The sequence below is a fragment of the Toxotes jaculatrix genome, chromosome 3 (genome assembly GCF_017976425.1).
Source record: "Toxotes jaculatrix isolate fToxJac2 chromosome 3, fToxJac2.pri, whole genome shotgun sequence".
Lineage (NCBI taxonomy): Eukaryota > Metazoa > Chordata > Actinopteri > Toxotidae > Toxotes > Toxotes jaculatrix.
The window spans coordinates 11,743,571-11,762,759 of NC_054396.1; the positions used below are offsets into that span (position 1 = coordinate 11,743,571).

At 41.7% G+C, this 19,189-nt stretch overlaps 2 protein-coding genes across 2 annotated transcripts; both read right to left on the reverse strand.

Moving 5' to 3' along the window:
• Positions 1–5,884: 5,884 nt before the first annotated feature.
• On the reverse strand, positions 5,885–9,033 carry camk2n1 (calcium/calmodulin dependent protein kinase II inhibitor 1). Its single transcript, XM_041034177.1, has 2 exons — positions 8,375–9,033; positions 5,885–7,540 (listed from the first exon to the last, which is right to left on the reverse strand). Exons 1-2 carry the CDS (start codon positions 8,541–8,543, stop codon positions 7,467–7,469), a joined length of 243 nt encoding a protein of 80 aa, XP_040890111.1. The 5' UTR covers positions 8,544–9,033; the 3' UTR covers positions 5,885–7,466.
• A 2,775-nt stretch (positions 9,034–11,808) lies between these two features.
• On the reverse strand, positions 11,809–17,183 carry LOC121179585 (trypsin-like). Its single transcript, XM_041034499.1, has 5 exons — positions 17,126–17,183; positions 15,452–15,611; positions 14,261–14,402; positions 13,359–13,625; positions 11,809–11,979 (listed from the first exon to the last, which is right to left on the reverse strand). Exons 1-5 carry the CDS (start codon positions 17,181–17,183, stop codon positions 11,809–11,811), a joined length of 798 nt encoding a protein of 265 aa, XP_040890433.1.
• Between the last annotated feature and the right edge of the window lie 2,006 nt (positions 17,184–19,189).

A 19,189-nucleotide genomic window follows, 5' to 3' on the forward strand; every position in this document is an offset into this window, starting at 1 on the left:
ATGTATTTTCAAACACCTCAAAAATGTTCATTTAAAATGCATTATTTTAATCTTTTTCAGCTTCTATCTACTTCTATGCAAACCCGTGAATAAAAGCTATTTATTTCATTATTAGCATCATTTTCCTCACATACATGACTACCTCCGCTCTCTGTCGATTGGACAGCTATAATGTATGTTTGGGCATGAGCCAATCACACATGTAGGACAAATTAAGTGACCAATGGCGGATTTCCATCTAGGTCAGCATCTTTTATTCAGGAGGCACGCGTACACAGTTACATGCCATCCCGCCCCGGGGGCCCTACGGAGACCCACTCTGCCACCGAGACATGGCCCACCATTTTGTTCTGTTTTGAAAATTAGCTCCATGCATGAGATTAGCTGGGGGGCCCACGAGTTCTTCCCTTTGTGGTGTATCCCAGTTTGGATATTTCCCGGCTGGTGTCTGTGTGTGTGAGTGTGTGCTGGGTGTGCATGCATGATGCCAGGCAGCATTTGCGAGCGTGCATATGCTTGTGTGTGTGTTTTAATGGGGGTTTTGTTCGTTGCAGGGGCGAAAATGATCTCGATGGAGACATCTGATGCCCCTTCTGTGTATGAAACGGTGCTGCGCTGCTGTTGAGCTTAAGGAGAACGTTTGTAGCATCTCAATCTGTCTGCGGTGTTTAGAGCACTGCACACTTCACTCTACACACCCTATACATTTGTACATATAGTAGATGCTTGAATGTTGGTGAGCAAGACAGAGTCAAAGGTAAAAAAAAAAATAAGCTATTTATTGTGGTCACAAGAGACTCTTCCTTGAACTGCTCATGACCCCGCACTTGTGCACTGCGCTGTAACGCATGGCTAATCATTCCCTACACTGAAACATACATAAGCTTTCGTAGGGAACTGTTTCATGGGAGCAAATAGAAAACTGCATCAGCTGTCAAATACACAGACAGCAAGCAATGAATAACATCAAACTGAATGTACACAAGTAGGAATACGAGTATGTAAAGTTGGTTATGAGGCTTTACGAAGCCACTGCACCAAAATGTAAAAAGCTGTCTCTCTCAGCCGTTGGTTTCCCTCCACAGACTTAAAGCAGCAACAAAGCAACTAGGTAGAGAGCGAGAGACAGAGAGTGAGAGAGAGAGAGAGAGAGAGAGAGAGAGAGAGAGAGAGAGAGAGAGAGAGAGAGAGGGAAAGAGAGAGAGAGAGAGAGAGAGAGAGAGAGAGGGAAAGAGAGAGAGAGAGACTGGGGATGTGGTTGCTATAGTAACCATCTGGTGGGTCTGAACTGTTTCTCCCTGGCATTCATTTCATCATATTGAGCCTCTGTCTCTCTTCCTCTCTCTTCCTCTACTCTCACTTTTGTTTATCCCTCTCTTTCCCTCCTTCTCTCCTGGCTCTCCATGTCTCTTATCTCCTCATCTACCTCTCGTGCCTCTCTCCTACTCTCTTCCGATCTGCCTGCCTGCCCGCCACCCTTCCTCTTCCCCCCTCCCTTCTCCAGCTCTCCTCACTTTCCTTGAAAAACAGTGAGAGAGAGTGCGTTTAATGTCAATGCAGAATGGTCTTTCCATCACTCTGTCTTTTTTGGCTGTTTGTCCATTTTTATCACTCTGTCCTGACACTCCCATCTGTCGAACCTGGACTCCTAGTCCTTTTTCAGACAAGAGCAACACGAGGACGCAGAGCCAGAATCTGGGTGGGATTCAGGGTTTTTGGAGATGAGTAAAAAGCTGGATTGATATCTGAGAGGGAACTCACTTGAAAGATTGACGTCATCTCGTGATTTAGCTGCAACCAAAGTGGGTTTTACCATCATATCATAGGCAGGGTTGTTTTTTGGTCAAATGCTCTGATTCAGCTCTGCCCAAAAAAACTTGACATAAAACCCCACTGAGGAGCATACAGAATGTTCTGGTGTGGTATCTAAAGAGATATTTATTTATTTTTTCCAACCAGGACTGCGTTTTCCTTTTCCCCTCTTATCAGCAGTCGTCCTTATGAATTCCCAGCAGGATCTCAATCAGCAAGAGAATACCTGATCCCAATGCCAATTGAGCTTTGCCACCACACACATACACACACACACACACACACACACACACACACACACACACACACACACACACACACACACACACACACACACACACACACTTGCGGACACCAAAATAGCAAAGATCTGAACAAATGCACCAACATATGCACATGTGCACACAAGCAGTGGAATGAAATGCAAATGTTGCTTCATCCATTTGCATGCCACACATATTCTATGACTGCGTCATATAGAGCCCATTGATTCACGGCAAGAAAAAGAGGAGGTGATTTTCCCAGAGAGTGGATCAGCATGTGAGGTCACAGCGGGTATTTCCCAGCGACGACACAAAGGTCAGATTCAGTGGAGTCCAGTGGAGAGAGAAGCACTGGGTTTTCTTGGGGACAACTGCGAAAATCAGTCAGGCCAGTGTGTGTGCGCGTGTGTGTGTACACTGTGTGTTATTTTGTGTGTGTGTGTGTTAATGTGTGTGTGTGTGTGTGTGTGTGTGTGTGTGTGTGTGTGTGTGTGTGTGTGTGTGTGTGTGTGTGTGTGTGCAGCTTACAAGGAGCTTGGAGGGTGCGGTTTTCCTCCTGGTGTCTGTGACCTATGAATGCTCTCTTCCCTCTCTTTCTCACATGAATGTTTTTTTCTCCTTTATACCTCCATCCTGCTCCTCTTGTTTTTCTTTCCTCCTCTTCTTCTACACCTGTCAAAGCTTATGTAACCTAACAGCTGTCCAGATCTTGACTTCTTTCAGCCCCCTTTCACAGCACTAGTGATTAGCATCTCATCAGGTCTCACCACAAAACCCATTTGCCACAATATCATCCAAATAGGGCCCGAGTTAGTTGATAAAAAGCTTCCCATCACATTAATGACAATAATGGAGGCTCCATTCATTGTAAAGTGTACAACTTTGAGCCTCTTCCAGGCAGCGATGGCCATCCAGCCCAAGTGTGTGCTTGAATTTGAACTTATCTGGTCAGCCTGAGGTGAGCAGCATCTGCTGCATCTCAGTGATAACAGCATTAGGACTACAATCTGAGGATGTAGCTTTGAGGGTGTGTGTGATAAACTAATAACCTGCATTTGAAACAAATAAATGTGTTATGTAAGCTGGATATAATAAGCTATATTATCTTAATTAGCTGATAAATACCCGGATATGTATTGTGATAACAGGCACAGTGCTGCTGTCAGTTGCGAGGGAGATAAGTAAGAACGTAGATCTTCATTATGTCTACTTATTCATTTTTGACATAGCCGTATGTCAAATGCATCTGTGAGGGACCAACGTTTGAGAGAAATTTAAATAGATGAAAATCAAGCAGAATGTGTCAGAGGAAACTTTTTGACTCACAGATTGTGGCTGAGTGAAGCTTCCTTTGTTGCATTGTTGTGGGATTTTAAAGGATTTTTAGTTTTAGTCCATCAGAAATAAAGAAGCATACAGTGACCATACACAATATCATGTTAAACTTAGAGTCAGGTTTGAGCTCCTCCCCAAGAGATCTGGTAAACAATGTCAAGAATGTCCCAGCACTGTTGATCAGGAAATTGCATGGAAGTCACTAACTCCTGTGTATGTTTTTGATAATGTGCATCATTTAAGGAGTGACTTTACTGCTTATTCTTATTTCTAAAACCTTCCATCAAATACTCAAATACTGGTGGTCACAATCACAGCTGCTGCATGTTTTACCGTTTCATTTCCCTCTACATCTGATATTTCTACATCTATTGTAACTTCCCAATGAGGTTTTGAAGAAGAAACCACAAACAGAACTACTGTTTGTCACTGTAAGAAAATGTTTCACAGGCTGTCACTAATACAGAACCTTTTCTTTTCAGCTTAAAGCTGTAAAGTGACAGGATTTTGTTTTGATATTAAAGATTTTTTCTACAGCATTTTCACAACCTTTCCACAGAAGCCAATTACCAACTCCACCACCACCATTATCATCATCACTGTAGTGGATACTTATTTGTTATCTAAATGTTGCAGTTCAATAAATATTTAAAGATCTTCCTATATGTCTTTACAGTGATATATTGTTCAGTATATCAGTTCTTCAGTAATTAAAATGCATAATTTCTATTTATCTGTTTTTGTTGAAACAAAACAAAAACTGAATGGGAGATTACTACGAACAAACTGATAAATCAGTAAAATCATTCAGACTGTCCGATGAAAAGCTTGATGTTTTCACATCAAGTCTGCACTTTGGTGAAACTCATAACCTTTGACATTTGTCAGAGTCAGAGGTGTTGATTTAACATAGTGGCCATTTTTTAGGTTGCTTGTGAAGAAATTATCCCAATTAGTGTCTGTCAGTGTCAACGTGACACCTGTTCCTCTTTGCTAATGCACTTTTTCTGCGCTCGGCACTTGTCATGATTATTAGTATGCAGAGTAATTTTGCAGTGTTTGCAACTGATGCACCTGCAGTTCAGCAATTCAGATGGTGACTCTTTGGCCTCTTTGTCATGCCGTCGGTCGCCTTATGCTACCAAGAAAATCCACACTTCATTTCAAACCTCTGCTAAAGCAAACACATGCTGGCAGTCACTATTTTACTTACTATGAGTCACATGTGTAGCAGCATTTAGAGTTGTGATTTATAGCTACTCACCGCCTGGATTGCTGCTGTGTCTGTTGCAATCACTGCAAAATTATGTAATGTGGGAAGGAGAAAAGTTTCAGAAATCATGAGGATGTAATGTCAAATACCGGAAAACAGGCACAGCAAAGAACGTGGCACCTTCGAAAGACACTTAATGAGCAGTGTTCGAAGGCAGGAAACAGCCTAAAAAAAGGATGCCTGACAGTCTCAGTAAAACCTGGACATTAAGAGCTTCACCAAATTGATATTTGTAATGTGGTTCTGTTTTTACTCTTCAACTCGTGTGATTTTCAGCTGCATGTTGCTGGTAAAGTCCTACAGGTTTGACTGTATATAGTACGTACGACCTTGTGTTAAAACTGATCATAGCCAAGCTTGGTTCAATGGTATCAGAGCTTTCACTGCAACTTTTTGGATGAAAGGATCCACCACACAGACAATCATAAAGCATTAGTCCCTAAATGTAACATCCTCTCATCCTGTGCGAGGGGATAGGCTGTTACTGCAGTAGGCGCCATCGTCATGGTTGACTGCCGTCTTGGAAGAGGGGACTATTTTGGCAGGATAATGCGGTCATGCCACTGAGTGAATAGGGGGTCTTGAGAGAAGAGGGCAGAGATAAGAGAATGGAGAACATTCCATTAAAGATAGCGATGGTATCAAGCCGAGGCTCGGGGAAGACTATTCTGCACCGAAAACCCACCGCAGCACCCATCGAGTGCAAGGTGCATCTGTTACCATGGTACCCGGCCCAGGCAGCCCCTTTCATGTCTGTCAAGACTGGGGAGGGAGAGACTAGCAATATGTTAGTCTCGCCTGCAGTTGGAGCTGAAACAGACACGTGTGTGCCTATGTGTTTGTGCACATATGTGCTCCCAGTGCACATCCTGATGGTGTGGGGTTTAAAATGCTGTACACTGACAGAGGCTCGTCACATAACATGAATCATTTAGTCACCACAGCAGAGTTGGAAATGTCACGTCTCATCAGTGTTCCTCATGCCTCGGTGCCCCTGCACCATTTACATCTCTGGCAATGGAGTTAAAGGGAGGACTTGATTAAAGAGAGGAGCTGAGATTTTAGAAGCAAACAAACATTTATTGCATTGGGAAGCAGTGGTGTACATTTTCCCCACAGAATCATTTTCAATACTGTAGCACTTCATGAGATCGTGTGGTGTGTTGCGCAGTAGTCTGAGCCGAGCGCCTCAACTCTTCTTTAAACAAATCACGACAAAGTTACTGATTTTAAATTCTTGACGAGATTATTTGCTCATCTTTCTTTCCATTTCCGTGTCCTTACATGTCAGAGCTTTCCAAGGAATGGGATGCTACTTTCTCACAGTGGAAAATGCTGACTTGACCTTCAGTGGCAGCCAGATAGGCAATCCAATAACAACAGGGGAAACTGTACAAGGAACATATCCAAAAGTCAGCCAAGCTATTTGCTATTGTCTTTTATCTTTCTGATACAAAACTATATTTTTGTGTTTTTGCTACAGTTTTAAAACAGTTCAAAAAACAAAAAGCAACACTGAGTACATCTTTCCTTATTGTAAATCACAATCAACACTAAACAGTAAATAGTACTTCGTCATAATCTTTATTACAAGATATTAGGCCACTGTACAAATCAGTGAGAATCGTACAGTACAACGCAGAATTAAGACTGTTTCTCGAGGTTTGTCATTCAAAGCTGTATACGAGGTGCTTCAAGAATACACAAGAGTTTCAGAACTTCTGCCGTGCATGCATGATTTCATATTTGCCATGCATGAGTTGGTACTTCAGTGTTTTAAGAAAGAGCCCTAAAAAATGGCAACCCAACAAAACAACTGAACTGTATGAGTAAATGTATAAAGCACAAAAAAGAACAAGTTATCCAGTACAGTATATCCCTCATGAGAGTTGGCACACACGATAATGCACAATGCAATATAAATAGTTTATCAATAGGGTGTGTACAGTCAAGTTACAGTATCAACCAATCCAGGTGAAAGCCTGGGAAGCTTACAAACAGGTGGGAGGTACACTGTATATAAATGACTCATTAGCTGCAAAATATGGTAACAAAAAACACTCAGGCAACATCGAGAATTTGTTAAGTGAAAAAAAACATCACTCTCATTCGCTCAAAGTTCTCTTGACATACAAAAAACACTCCCTCGGGCCTTAAGTCACTGCAAAAGACATATTCCAAAGGATCAATAAATAAAGTCTTCAACACAGAGAACAAACCAGTTTACCGATTCCCACTTTGTGCAAGAAAATATGGGCTACCCTTTCCATATTTACAAACTCTGTTATTCATTTGCCCTTGATCAAAATGAAGAAATAATGGTATCATAGGTTTGATTAATAAGATATAGGAGAAGTGTGTGCTTTAGTTTTTATATTAGATTTATTTCTGTATCCAGTCCCTGATTTCTGCATTCCGACAGCGTCGCCTCCTTCCTCCACCTCGTTCCCCCCCTCTTGTTGTCTTCTCCGCTTTTAGATTTATGGCGAAACCCTGTAATCGAGGGCATTTGTTTGTGTTAGTGTGTGTTTGTGTGTGTGTGTGTGTGTGTTGGGGGGGGGGGGGGGGGGGTCCACCTGGGGGTCTCCTTCGCTGCCATCTCCCGCCCCTGCCAGTGTGTGTCACCCGGATGGCCATGACTGACAGGGAGAGGAGGGTGTGGAAGTGCTGCTTGCTGCCACATGAGAGAAAGTGCTTATATACAGTGTCTTTGGATTAAAACTAGTAAATATCGCCATAAAAAATTTCAAGAGTGTCTTTTGGGGGTTGCTGAGCCGAGCGCTCTAAGCCTCTGCTGGGGTCTTCTCTGTTCCATTTTTCAGTGCTTCGTCGTCGCCATTCTCATCCTCGATCACAACTGTGGATGACAGGGGAGAGAGTTAATGAGGGGGGCTCATCTTGGTGTGGCGTCTTGAAAATTCACCACTGACTGACAGGAGGGCACTGAAGCCCAGGACCATTAGGACTGCGCTTGCATGAGCAGAAGTGGTGTGTGCATGCATGAAAGAGTAAGAGCGTGCAAAAACAGAGAGATAACCATAGGAATGATTGTGTGTGTGTGTGTCTGTGTGTGATGCATATTTGTGAGCGTGCATGTCTGAATTTCTGAACATCTTCTTGCTGTGCACCAACAGATGCATTTCTTACAAGTCTGCATCTTTGCCATGTCTATCCATGTTGAGTCTTTGCACTACTGTACGTGCAACTGTGTGCCGTCTGTGCATGTATGTGCCAACACAAGACAGCCTCAGTATTCAAAGACCATCTCCATGGGTTTCATCAGGAATGCAGGAGACACAAAAGCAAAAACACACTAACAGCCAGAATTTATCATGCAAGCACAAAAATCACAATTACACAGCGTTTAAATCTCAATTATACCAAACATTCATTGGGGAGGGGGCATTCAACACAACTCTGAGCGGGATTCAGAAGGCATTGAACAGCACGCACTGCGCATCCAACTTGTGTTGCAATGCGAATAGAATATTTAAAAACCCATACATCCCACACGCATGCAAACAATACGCTATTCCTCTGATCTTACACTCTATTGAAGACCATGTCTCAAGCCTACAGTGTTGCCTATCTGGCTTCACACGGTGACATCCTTAATTATGGTCCACCAGTAACCTATGTGCGCATTCAACACATGACCATACAAACGAAAACGCCTTAATTATATAATTACCCCGTTTGCTCCTGCCTATTTGTCCGAGTTTCGGCGGACGTTTATTCTGTGAGCCACTGAAGAAGTTGTTGGTGTCTTGAAGACGACAGGTGAAGGAAAGGTGTCCCTCGTCGCCCTCATTTCCATAATGACTCATTTTTTCTTCGTTGAAAGGCAGCACTTCCGACATCTCCAAATGCGTCTTTATCACCAAGGCGCACAAACTGAAATGTATAGCTCGTCGCCAAGCTTGAACTCGGTCGTCTACAACAAACAAAAGGGGGGAGGAAAAAAACAATGCAATCTGCTGACACGATCTAGCCCTTTCTGTTTACCCCGAAGACACGTGTCTGTCTTCGTAGGTACGCAACAGAAATAACACTAAATCAAAAACGTCCTCAATTTCCTCGCTCGTGGAGCTTCGGCAACATTATTCAAAATTTCCAGAGGTTTTTTTTTTCTCTGTGCGTATTGCTTGGAAATGGAGGCGCACGTACAATAGAGCCGTGGAGCGCCCGCTGGTTTCGAGCGGCTGAACCCGTCGCACGGAAAATCTGAGGAAGAAATGCAAATTGAGGAGCGATGCAAAACACGGATCCCGGGGAGACCTGGCGAGGGAGCTGTACGGGGGTTTTCTGGCGCAGCCCAGAGAAGCTTCCAGTTGGAGTCGTGGTGTACAAATGCTCCACTCTCCGGGATCTAGATGCAATCAAACAAATGGCGATTGTGTATTCAAAGATGGCAACACAAATGTGAGCCAATTTCAGATCTTTGGGCAATGTCGTTTACGCGCCACCACTCGACGAGTTTGAGAAGTCAAATCCTCCTACCTGTGTATTTTTTTCCTCTACGAATTTTACAGACTCTACAAATTTTGTTTAATTTTATCATGAGGGATTTTGAACAGTTCACCAAGTCAGACCTCACCAGAGGATGGCAGTATTTTCATAGACTGGGATGTGACTTTTGGCCTCATGGCGCACTTCCAGTTTAATCCCGAAGGCCTGCGCTGTTTTCACCAGAAATTCTAGAGAAGTATAATAGAAGTATGGACGGGTTGGATGAGGGTTAAAGATGTCACACCAGTGGATCAAGGATCTGCACTAGGAAGCACTTGTATGAAATTTTCTTCTTCTTTTTACAACCAACCATGTTCCAACAAAACAAAACAAAACAAAACAAAACAAAACAAAACAAAACAAAACACAGTCTGATCCTTAATCAGATTCCCTAATATGATAGAATACAAATTAATTGAAAACAGATTATATAAATTCCGCTTTTCTTAAATGATCTTTGAACTCTCATGAATAAGATTATGATTCATGAAAAAGAGATCTAATAACATCCTCAAACCTAATAGGATCCAGTTTGAGAACAATTTGGTGTTTTGTTATCACATGATGTGCTACATTACAAGATCAGAGGTTGGTATGAAAACGAAGACCTGCATCATCTTTAGGCTGCAACAAATTCTCATTGGGTTTACCACCCACTGCTGTCTGTACTGTTTATATAAATCTGTCTTTTATAGGATTCAAGTCAGGAACAGCAACACAAAGGGGTGGTCTTACAAAACAGATGTAAAGAGTAAAGGACACGGAGCAGTGGACAGTTACTAAATCTTGACATCTTGACTGTCCTTTCTCCGAGGGACTTAATCAAATATCATTACACAGACAATGAAATGAAAAGTGATATCCAAACCTGCAGCAGAACTAACTTTAATATGCCGTCAGCTATTCATAAAGAAGGTGCAGTCGGGACACACCTACTCCCTATGGACTAACAGAAGCTGTGATTTTATCAGAGGCTCCCCTTTCACATCAGAATGCCTCAATAACAGCTCTCTCAGTTTCCCAAATATTGTTTCAACTACATGTTCTTTATTTCAATCAGAAGTAATTTCTGTCTTGTTTTTTTCCTCTTTTTTTAAATGATCATGCTTTTTTAAAGGCAGGACTATGCAACTTTTACATACTGGCCACTGCAGCTACAAGTGACAGTTACTGGACAATGCTAAAACCTAAAAAGGACGTGCTTGCATCTTGCTGTGTTTTGGTTTAGTCCCTGATTTAAAAAGACAAGATCACTGGTGACCAGCCCATTTTAGAACTGAGTGTAAGATTTTACTCATCAAAGCATTTTATGGCCTGACTCCCTGCTATGTATTGTTGCTCTCTTATGAACCAGTGTGCAGCCTCAGATCAACAAGGAGAGCTCTTCTGGGTGTTTTTAAGGTTGTGCTCACACCAAAACAGCCCTGGTTTTAAAGAGCACAGGGAAGAGTGTTTGTAGGTGTGTGTGGTTGCATGTGCCGGTGACAATGAAAAACAATCCTGGAAGCCCACTTGAAGCAACTGTGGGCGTATTATTGGAACTGCACACTGGACTCAAAGATGGCATCCAATTATATGAGTACAAATTGCTCACCTGGTGCATGAGTTAAAAAAGTTTTATAGCATCCAGGTTTACTTCCAAGTCGTGCGGCCTGTTACACATACTCATGAGTGTTTGCAGAGTGACTTCTGGGTCTGCACCCATCTACTTGATCTGCCATCTAGCGCTGCCATCCCTGCACACTACAGTACAGATTTCAGATGTCAGATGTCCTGTCAACATTTTTATTGACATCTCTTTTACAGTGGTGTTCTATGGAGAAAATACTTTTGGGTCTGCAGCAAGGGAATTTTTTCATTGCAATTTTGCAAGTAGCCACTGGGACAAATAGGCAGCAAGGCTGTGTGGCGGTGCCACATCCAGTTCTTTTAACAAAGACAAACACATGGGTGGAATGCATTCATATGTTTAACAGCTTTTTAGATTCCAAAACACGGCACAGTGGTTTGGAATACACAGACAGGGTTTTACAGTTCTAGATGTATGACCCCCACTGCTCAAAGTAGTAAGCTGATGGGGGAAAATAGATTGTTGGGGCCTTTGTAATGCACAATTACACAAATTCAAAATATGTGTGGAAAAAATAATTTCTCTGACTTTTTTTCAGCTGAAGAAATGTACGCAAGCTCAGAAATCAATTTGAGATATTCACCATTTAATCTTGACACAACTCATTTCACACATTCTTTTAATTTGAATGTTTATTGGCATAAAGGGTATTCTTTACAACTTGACATCACAGGCATTACATGTACTTTAGGTTTATAAAGTGCCCTGTGTGGTGGATCCCACAGTTAAGGCAGAGACCAATGTTCACAGCTAGATAATCTGAGAATATGAGATGGATCCCCATTATTCAAAACATTATCAGAATAATCAGAGCAGTACTGACTGTGAAAACAAATCTGCCTCTGGGACAACAAAGACTATCTGTCTATGTCAGCTGATGAGAGGAAGCTCAGCGTATTTTCCACAAAACCCCCTTTGTTCTGTGCCAGCTCAAACGTTTTTAGACATAAATGGTTACTTTCATCATCTCAATTTCATCATTTTCTTCAGTATTTGGTGCAACGCAAGTACGACCCATAGATGGTTTGGTCTATCCACCGGCGGAATTTGGACACTGCCGTGTAGACTCCTGGAAACTTAGCATCTCCGCAGCCGTTGCCCCAGGACACCACACCATAGACACGCCCCCCACACACCAGCGGCCCGCCTGAGTCACCCTGCAAGGACAAGACCACACCCTCCATCAGTTACCATGTCACAATGTGCCACATGGAAAACCTTTTCAGATTCACACGAGTGGTGCTGTAAAGCTGCTTTAATGGCCTTGATTGGTGTTACAGGATACACTAAATTATACAAAGAATCTGAGCAGTGGGACCTTGAAAGCAACCATTTTAAGAAACATTCACTTCTCCAGTGGCTCAGATGTCTCAGCCATGTCAGGTTACTTTGTGGTGGATCAGGTAGGTCAACACTGAAGAATACTACAGTCAGTTTTAACATAAAGCAGAATAATATTCAGTCCCCAAATTTCAAAATAAAATCATAGTGTTTGCCCAAAATTAATGTATTGGTAGAGAAAACTTCCTTACAACAAATAATATTTTACACATAAAATATGCCCATTATATGTTGAAATGCCACATTCACATATAAAACAAATTGTGCCTTTATCATGAGAATTCAGCATGTGAGAAATGTGTTTTATATGTATTAAATTCAAGTGTGATTTTTTTTTTTTCATAAGGGATAAGGGCAGATCTTTATGGCACATCTGAAGAGACTACGAGATTTGAAGCTGACAAAATGTGGCTACAATACATTCCCGTCAGAGAAGCCCCAATTTACTGATGTCAACAGTATTTTCAGGATCGCTGTAGAAAGAAGTACTTTAAATCTTCATGATTTCATACGGGAATTTCTTGCTGCTACTTGGAAATGCCAGCACACAAAGTTTCCTACTGTAGCGTTAAATATAGCACTTTTTAATTAGTCATTCAGCTCCTTACCTAAGGCAAAATATAGTCTACCGGTATATCACACGTTGAATTTCATGTAATTTTCCGCTCACACCAAAGGCTGGGACAGAAATTCTTATATGACACAAATAACTAAACACAGCATGTCGTTGTCTGTGACTTCAAATGATTGTACCTCAAAATTGCAGCAAGGTTTTTTTATCCTGATGCTATTTCAGGATATGCTATTGTTTTTCTACTTCTTCTGCAACTATCATAACTAATACAATTCCAGAGGGTGGACTGCCACGTCTGCTTAATAAAAACATCTAGCTGAACCAACACCTACACGATGAACTGTATCTTCATACTGTCATGGGGATGAACTTCCCAAAAGTGTTATTGTTTCCCTCTAATGCGAACTGATGAAAAGCGGATGCCCTTGTGCTATTTGATATACACTGGGAACCAAGGCCAGTGCCTTGGAGAATTTATTATTTCAAAAACAGATTTGATAGCTTTTCAAAGATCAGATGATTATGTTTGTCACCATGGGCCAGATTGGACAGCCATTAACACGCAACACCCACTTTCCTCGAAACTGTTTAAAATAATTGCTTGACATTAATGAATTGTACCTTGCATGCATCTTTTCCTCCAGTCCTGTAGCCAGCACAGATCATGTTTGTTGTGATGTTTCCATTAAAGGACTCACTGCTGTTACATCTTGCAGTTGAAACAATGGGCACTGTGACCGTCCTCAAGGTGAAACGGGCTTGGCCCCCACCCAGACTGTTGTAGCCCCACCCAGACACTCGACACACCCGGCCCTCGACTACACCTGTCCCTTGCCTGGGAAGAGGAGCCAGCGACACGTATTTGTTCAGCACCATGGGGGCCCGCAACTGGACAGAAAATCAGAGGAGAGTTTTCATTTGAGCATGTGGCAGTATGAAAACCGTAGTATGATTATTTTGTTCAGCATTATCAAAATGATCCTGACAGTTATTAAAACTGCATCAGTAATATCTCTGTATTGACAATGGGTCAAATGACCATGTGCAATGTGGCCCATTCATTGTTTGTCACAAGTTGGTAGAGACCAACACAGATCTAAAAAAAAGGAGTGGACTTACATTGGACAGATCACCAGAAACACAATCACAAATGAGTGCTAATGTTTCTGCATGTCTGCTGGATGGGTAAATAGACAGGTGTTTACCATGTCAAAGCTTGTTCCGCTGCCATAAGAGGCCAGAAAAATCAGTTAATGCTACAGTCAAAATAAAGATGCCGTTCTCAATTGATTTAGAGAAACAAATTTAGGAAATGAAAAATGTCTTTTTAGACCATAAAATATATTTAACGTGGATTTTATTATGTTGCTTTGCCTACTGAGTAGCAGGGACTACTGGGAGACCACTTTTTGGTTGAATGTTAAGGACATCAAATAAAGCACAGAAAGATAAACACAAGGTAGACAGTGATAATGTTGGTAACATTGTTGTATGTTTAAGTGTTTGCTCTGTCTCTGCAGTACCTTAATGAGCATGATGTCAGCATTGTTGGTGCTCCCGTTGTAGAGGGGATGAGTGACCAGCCTGTGTGGTTTAGCATACTGCTCAGTACCCTCAAAGGTGTTTACTATGTAGTCTCCCGCCACAATCATCATGTGCTCTGCCCTAAAAGACAAAGCATTTCAATTTTACATCACATTCATATACAAATATAACACAAAATAGACCATGGTCTTGAGATTTGATCATTGTTCATTTTCAATGCCACAAATTGGAGCAATAATGATTATGATCATGATATTTTAGCTTCTCATTGTCTCATCTTTTTTGTAGTAATTTTATTGAATCAGAGAATCAGGTATCATTTGTCAGGGAAGCTGGGAATGATGCTAAATGACGTACATTAAAAATCATGACCAGTATACAAAGTCAGAGTGTGCATACAGGTTGACAGTGACCACTGTGAAGCCAGAAGTGTGTCTGCCAGGGAACAATGGCTTACTGTGTGCAGACAGAGCTGGGACAGAATAACAGAAATACAGCCAATTTCCTGGATCCAGACAAGATCACACTTCACTCTCTATGTCTCTCACTCTGTCACATACACGCACAAACACACACAGCGATGATGTGCCAAGGTCAGCTGACTCAACCGCATCTGTGTGCTGTTTGACTTCCCAGTGGCCTGTATACAGGTTTACTTTGCGTCATGATCAAGCGACATCGTTTTGACGTTACCTACCCGTAGCAGAATGGATGTTTGCTTTTAGGCATCTGTTGGGACCATCTGCTCACAATATAAAATCCTGCCAAATTAGCTACTGCACAGTTATTTCTACAGAGTCTATTGAAAGAATGCCAGAAGAATGTCATTCCCTGTGCAAGTGTCTCAGAAACAGTTTGATCTTTACCTTGGGGGGCAGCCTTGAATCTTGTCTGATGATAGTTCCTTTAACCACTAGTTTTGGGTTAATATAAGCAAAGATTGTAGAACAAGACTAAGGACTCTCCAGTCATGCTGGCAACTACAGCCGTACTTTTGCCTAAATGTTAAGGGAGGTCAAGGATAAGGTTTAGGTTAAGGGATCACACAAGTCATTATGACTTTAAAACACAGAGAAACATGTAACCTTCCCAACACTGTAATCGTGAAAATATATTTTAGTGAATTTTCTCACAACAGCTTATGTATGACAGCTATTGAACCTTCTTACCCGATGTTACAGTGCGCTGCAGTCAGCACCCAGTACCTGTGAACCAGTGATCCACCGCAGAAGTGTTGGCCCCTGGTGCTCTGCAGTGACACAATGTATTTGATGGAGTTTGGTGCAGCGGTGTAACCACCTACTATACGACCCTGCATGCGCACATGGCCTGTATGGAAACACAAACCTTGTCAAGAAAAGGAGGAAGAAGGAGCTGCAAATTCATTTACTATTGTTGAATAGGTCATCCACTTCTAGATATCCACAGGATATCTAGAAGTACTATATCCAAAGGTTGTATATCAAAGGCAACCCGACGTGCTATATATTCTTACCTCTCATCTGAAAAGCCTATTCAATTCTGCCTGACTGGTGGGGACTAACAGTTGCTGAAGTTGTTTTAAGTTAGTGCTCTCAAAGCTGATGGACAGTGGACATTAAAACCACTTTCCCATAAAACGTGCTTTCCCCTTTCTTTAGTAGAAACGTGATACAGATAGCATGTCATTTTTATATCAGAAACTGACACTGTTCCTTCATGTTGTCATCTAAACTGCTATATATCCAAAACATCCTTCATACTGTATAAAGAAACCGCTCCTCAGATATGGGTTTCAGTCACACTTAAAAAAGTTCATCTTATAAAACATGGAGAGGCTTCACTGAACAAAAGAGAAACATAAAGAGTGACTCCCTGCTAATCCCTCCCCTCCTTTAAGCCCATTGACCTGGCCTAACAATTAGTGGGTTTTTTTGTCACCTGGGAGGCCAATGCGTAATGAATGTAATCCAATATAACCTGACCTTCTAGAATCACCACCTCACTTTGGGCTCTGAAACATTAGAGTGGGGGATCTCCCTGCCTGCCTTACGTAACATCTCGACTACGGTACATAGGCTTTAGGCTATACAGTGGCAGGCATGATGGGAACAGTTGGGACTACTTACTACTTCCTGTGGCCATCAGTGGTTTTAATTTTTGATTGTTTCTTTTAATAATTTAAAATAATTGCAGTTAGAAGCTGGTTAGCTTAGCTTAGCACAAAGACTCAGAACCACAGGCAAACAGCTAGCCTGTGTGAAGGTAACAGTCTACCATCACTTCTAAAGTCAGCTAATTACAACATTATATCTCATTTGTTTAATCCTTACAAACAATCAAGTATTAAAACAAAAGTTTCGCTGTTTTATGGGGAGTTATTGACTATTTCTTGGCTGGAACCAGTTGCCAGGAAAGCAGAAGAGACTCAGGAGGTTCCTGCTCCCAGCCAAGAGACAGTCTGATAAATAACCCTCTGTAAAACAGTGATTTCTTTTTACTGTCACCATTTTGTTTTTGTACAAATTAAACAGAGATATAACGTTAATTAGTTTCCAGTTTTTATGCTAAGCTAAGCTAACCAGGTGCTTGACAATTTCCTTATCTAACTCTAAGTAAGAACATTTAAAAAAAAAACGTGGAACTATTCCCTTAAAAGATCCATTTTCCTTTCAAGTTAGGGAATATACAAGTTTAAATTAAAAGAGATGCATGAGAAAAAGTAACAAAAAATCCCACTGGTTGCCACGAGACTGGCCACCTTCTTAACATTGCTGGATGAAAAACTAGGACCTTTAAAATGCAACAGAATCCAACATTTAAAACTGATCAATGCATCACAAAACTGAAAAACATGTACTCACTGTGGACGGTCTTGAGGTCAAGCAGCACGACACATAAACACATGAGCAGGTTCATCATAGCTGTAGAGGTTTTGGGATGTTATGCTGTATCATACCAACCGTTAAACCACTGCAGCCAGACAACCAGTGTCCTCTGCTCCTGTCTGCCCAGCCCAGCCTGAGCATCCACTACTTTCTGAAAACAGTAGGAGTCAGTTTCTTCCAGAGAAAAAAAAAAGTTTTTAATTTCATCGTTCATCATGTAGCACCAGGACCTAACACTGCTGCATTGATTGAAAAGGAAAGAGACAAGAGAGAGCAACAAAGTTCACCTTCAAAAACTGTCCAGGCCCCCCCACCCATCCCAGCACTATCACAACTCTTTCCCCTGACCTTCCTGACTTGTCGAAAGGCTTTACATTGCTGCCATGGCAACACAGCGTACTGTGCCAGGCAGGTTCATCTATACTGTATCAGCACGCTCTGTCTGTGTCATCATCCGGGCTCATCCATGTTGAAATGTTTCAATGGCCTACTGTGTGCGTGTGTGTGTGCATGTGTGTGTGTGTGTGTGTATGTGTGTGTCTGTCTGTGTGTGTGTCTGTCTGTGTGTGTGTGTGTGTGTGTGTGTGAGAGAGAGAGAGAGAGAGAGAATGGCTTTATTTTGTAGTTGTGGGGAGATTCACGCCTGAGTCAAGACAGCACAGAGGTATTCTACGCAGCATTGACACTTAAGTATGAATCATCAGTCAACCTCGAATCCATGTCGGCAACGGTAATAACTCATTATCATCAGCCCGATCATCATCATCATTATCATTATCTTCATCCTCATCATCAGCCTTCTGGCAAGTCAGCATCCTCCACAGCATGGGAGGAGAATCTCGCCTGACCTCCTCTTGTCCCACATTTAGAGCGAGCTGAATAATTGATGCTTCACCCAGTAGAATGGGAGAGACGGCTTTGTGTGGCCTCCCACTGTCCGGTGTTTCCTGGACCAACACTAACCTGACTTCACAGACACTCACCTTCAAACATAAGGTTGTTTCTTTTATTTCGTGAGCAGACAAAGCAAAGATGACTCAAGCAAACATTTTGGAAAAAAAACTGCAAGCATTTAACCTGTTGGTCTTCACAATATAGAGACATTTTTAAAGCGTCAGATCAGTCAAGTTCCTAAAAAATATATTTTCATGCTTACTTTATTTATGCTGTGAGGTGGGGTTTTGTATGATATGACATATATGTAAAGTACACCATGAGACAATATCTATTCAACAAGAGTATATATATAAATTGTTATATAAAGGCATCTATATCTCTCAACTGATTTCCCACTAAATGTACTTCATTGTGATATTTATCAAGGTAATGATATAAATATTGCTCACTGCTACTTTGAGAGCCACAAATTATTTTCCATTCACCTCTTAAAAAACCAAGACGATCTGCACTGCTATACACAACTATAGGTACATGAGAGACTATACTACATAACCATGAAATAAAAAGTTTAAAAAAAGAGTAAACTGACACTTTAAATACACAGTTGGAACAAGACTGCCATCTGTTTTATTAACATGCAACAATAATTTCATGTGGTTTGGTCAATGAAAATTGTCAGTATAATTTGAGAAGATTAAATCAGTGGACAAATACAGATTTATTCAGTCTTTTTATATCAGCACAAAAGTCTGCATGGGGCAAAACAAGCCTTTGTGTTCTGACTACAGTTCAGTGACACGTGCTCCTCTCAGACTCACCACTGATATGTATATATTGCACATGCAGTTTTGTGCAAGCTGGTTTCTCCCACACATGCACGCACTCTCTCTCTCCCGCACACACACAAGCACATAAAGGATAACCTGTTCGCCGCCTCAGCTTTGCACCTCATGAGAGAGGAGCACGCTATTGCCTTTCACCCTCACAGTTGGAATGACACCTTAGGGAGTGTAGACTGTATGGAGGCTATGAGTTACAAACCAAACGCCCCCGTGTGTGGGGGAAAAAAACCTGCTGGGAACCTAAATGAGAGCGACACCTGGGGAGATGGAAAAGGCTGGGAGAGGAGAGGACGGACAC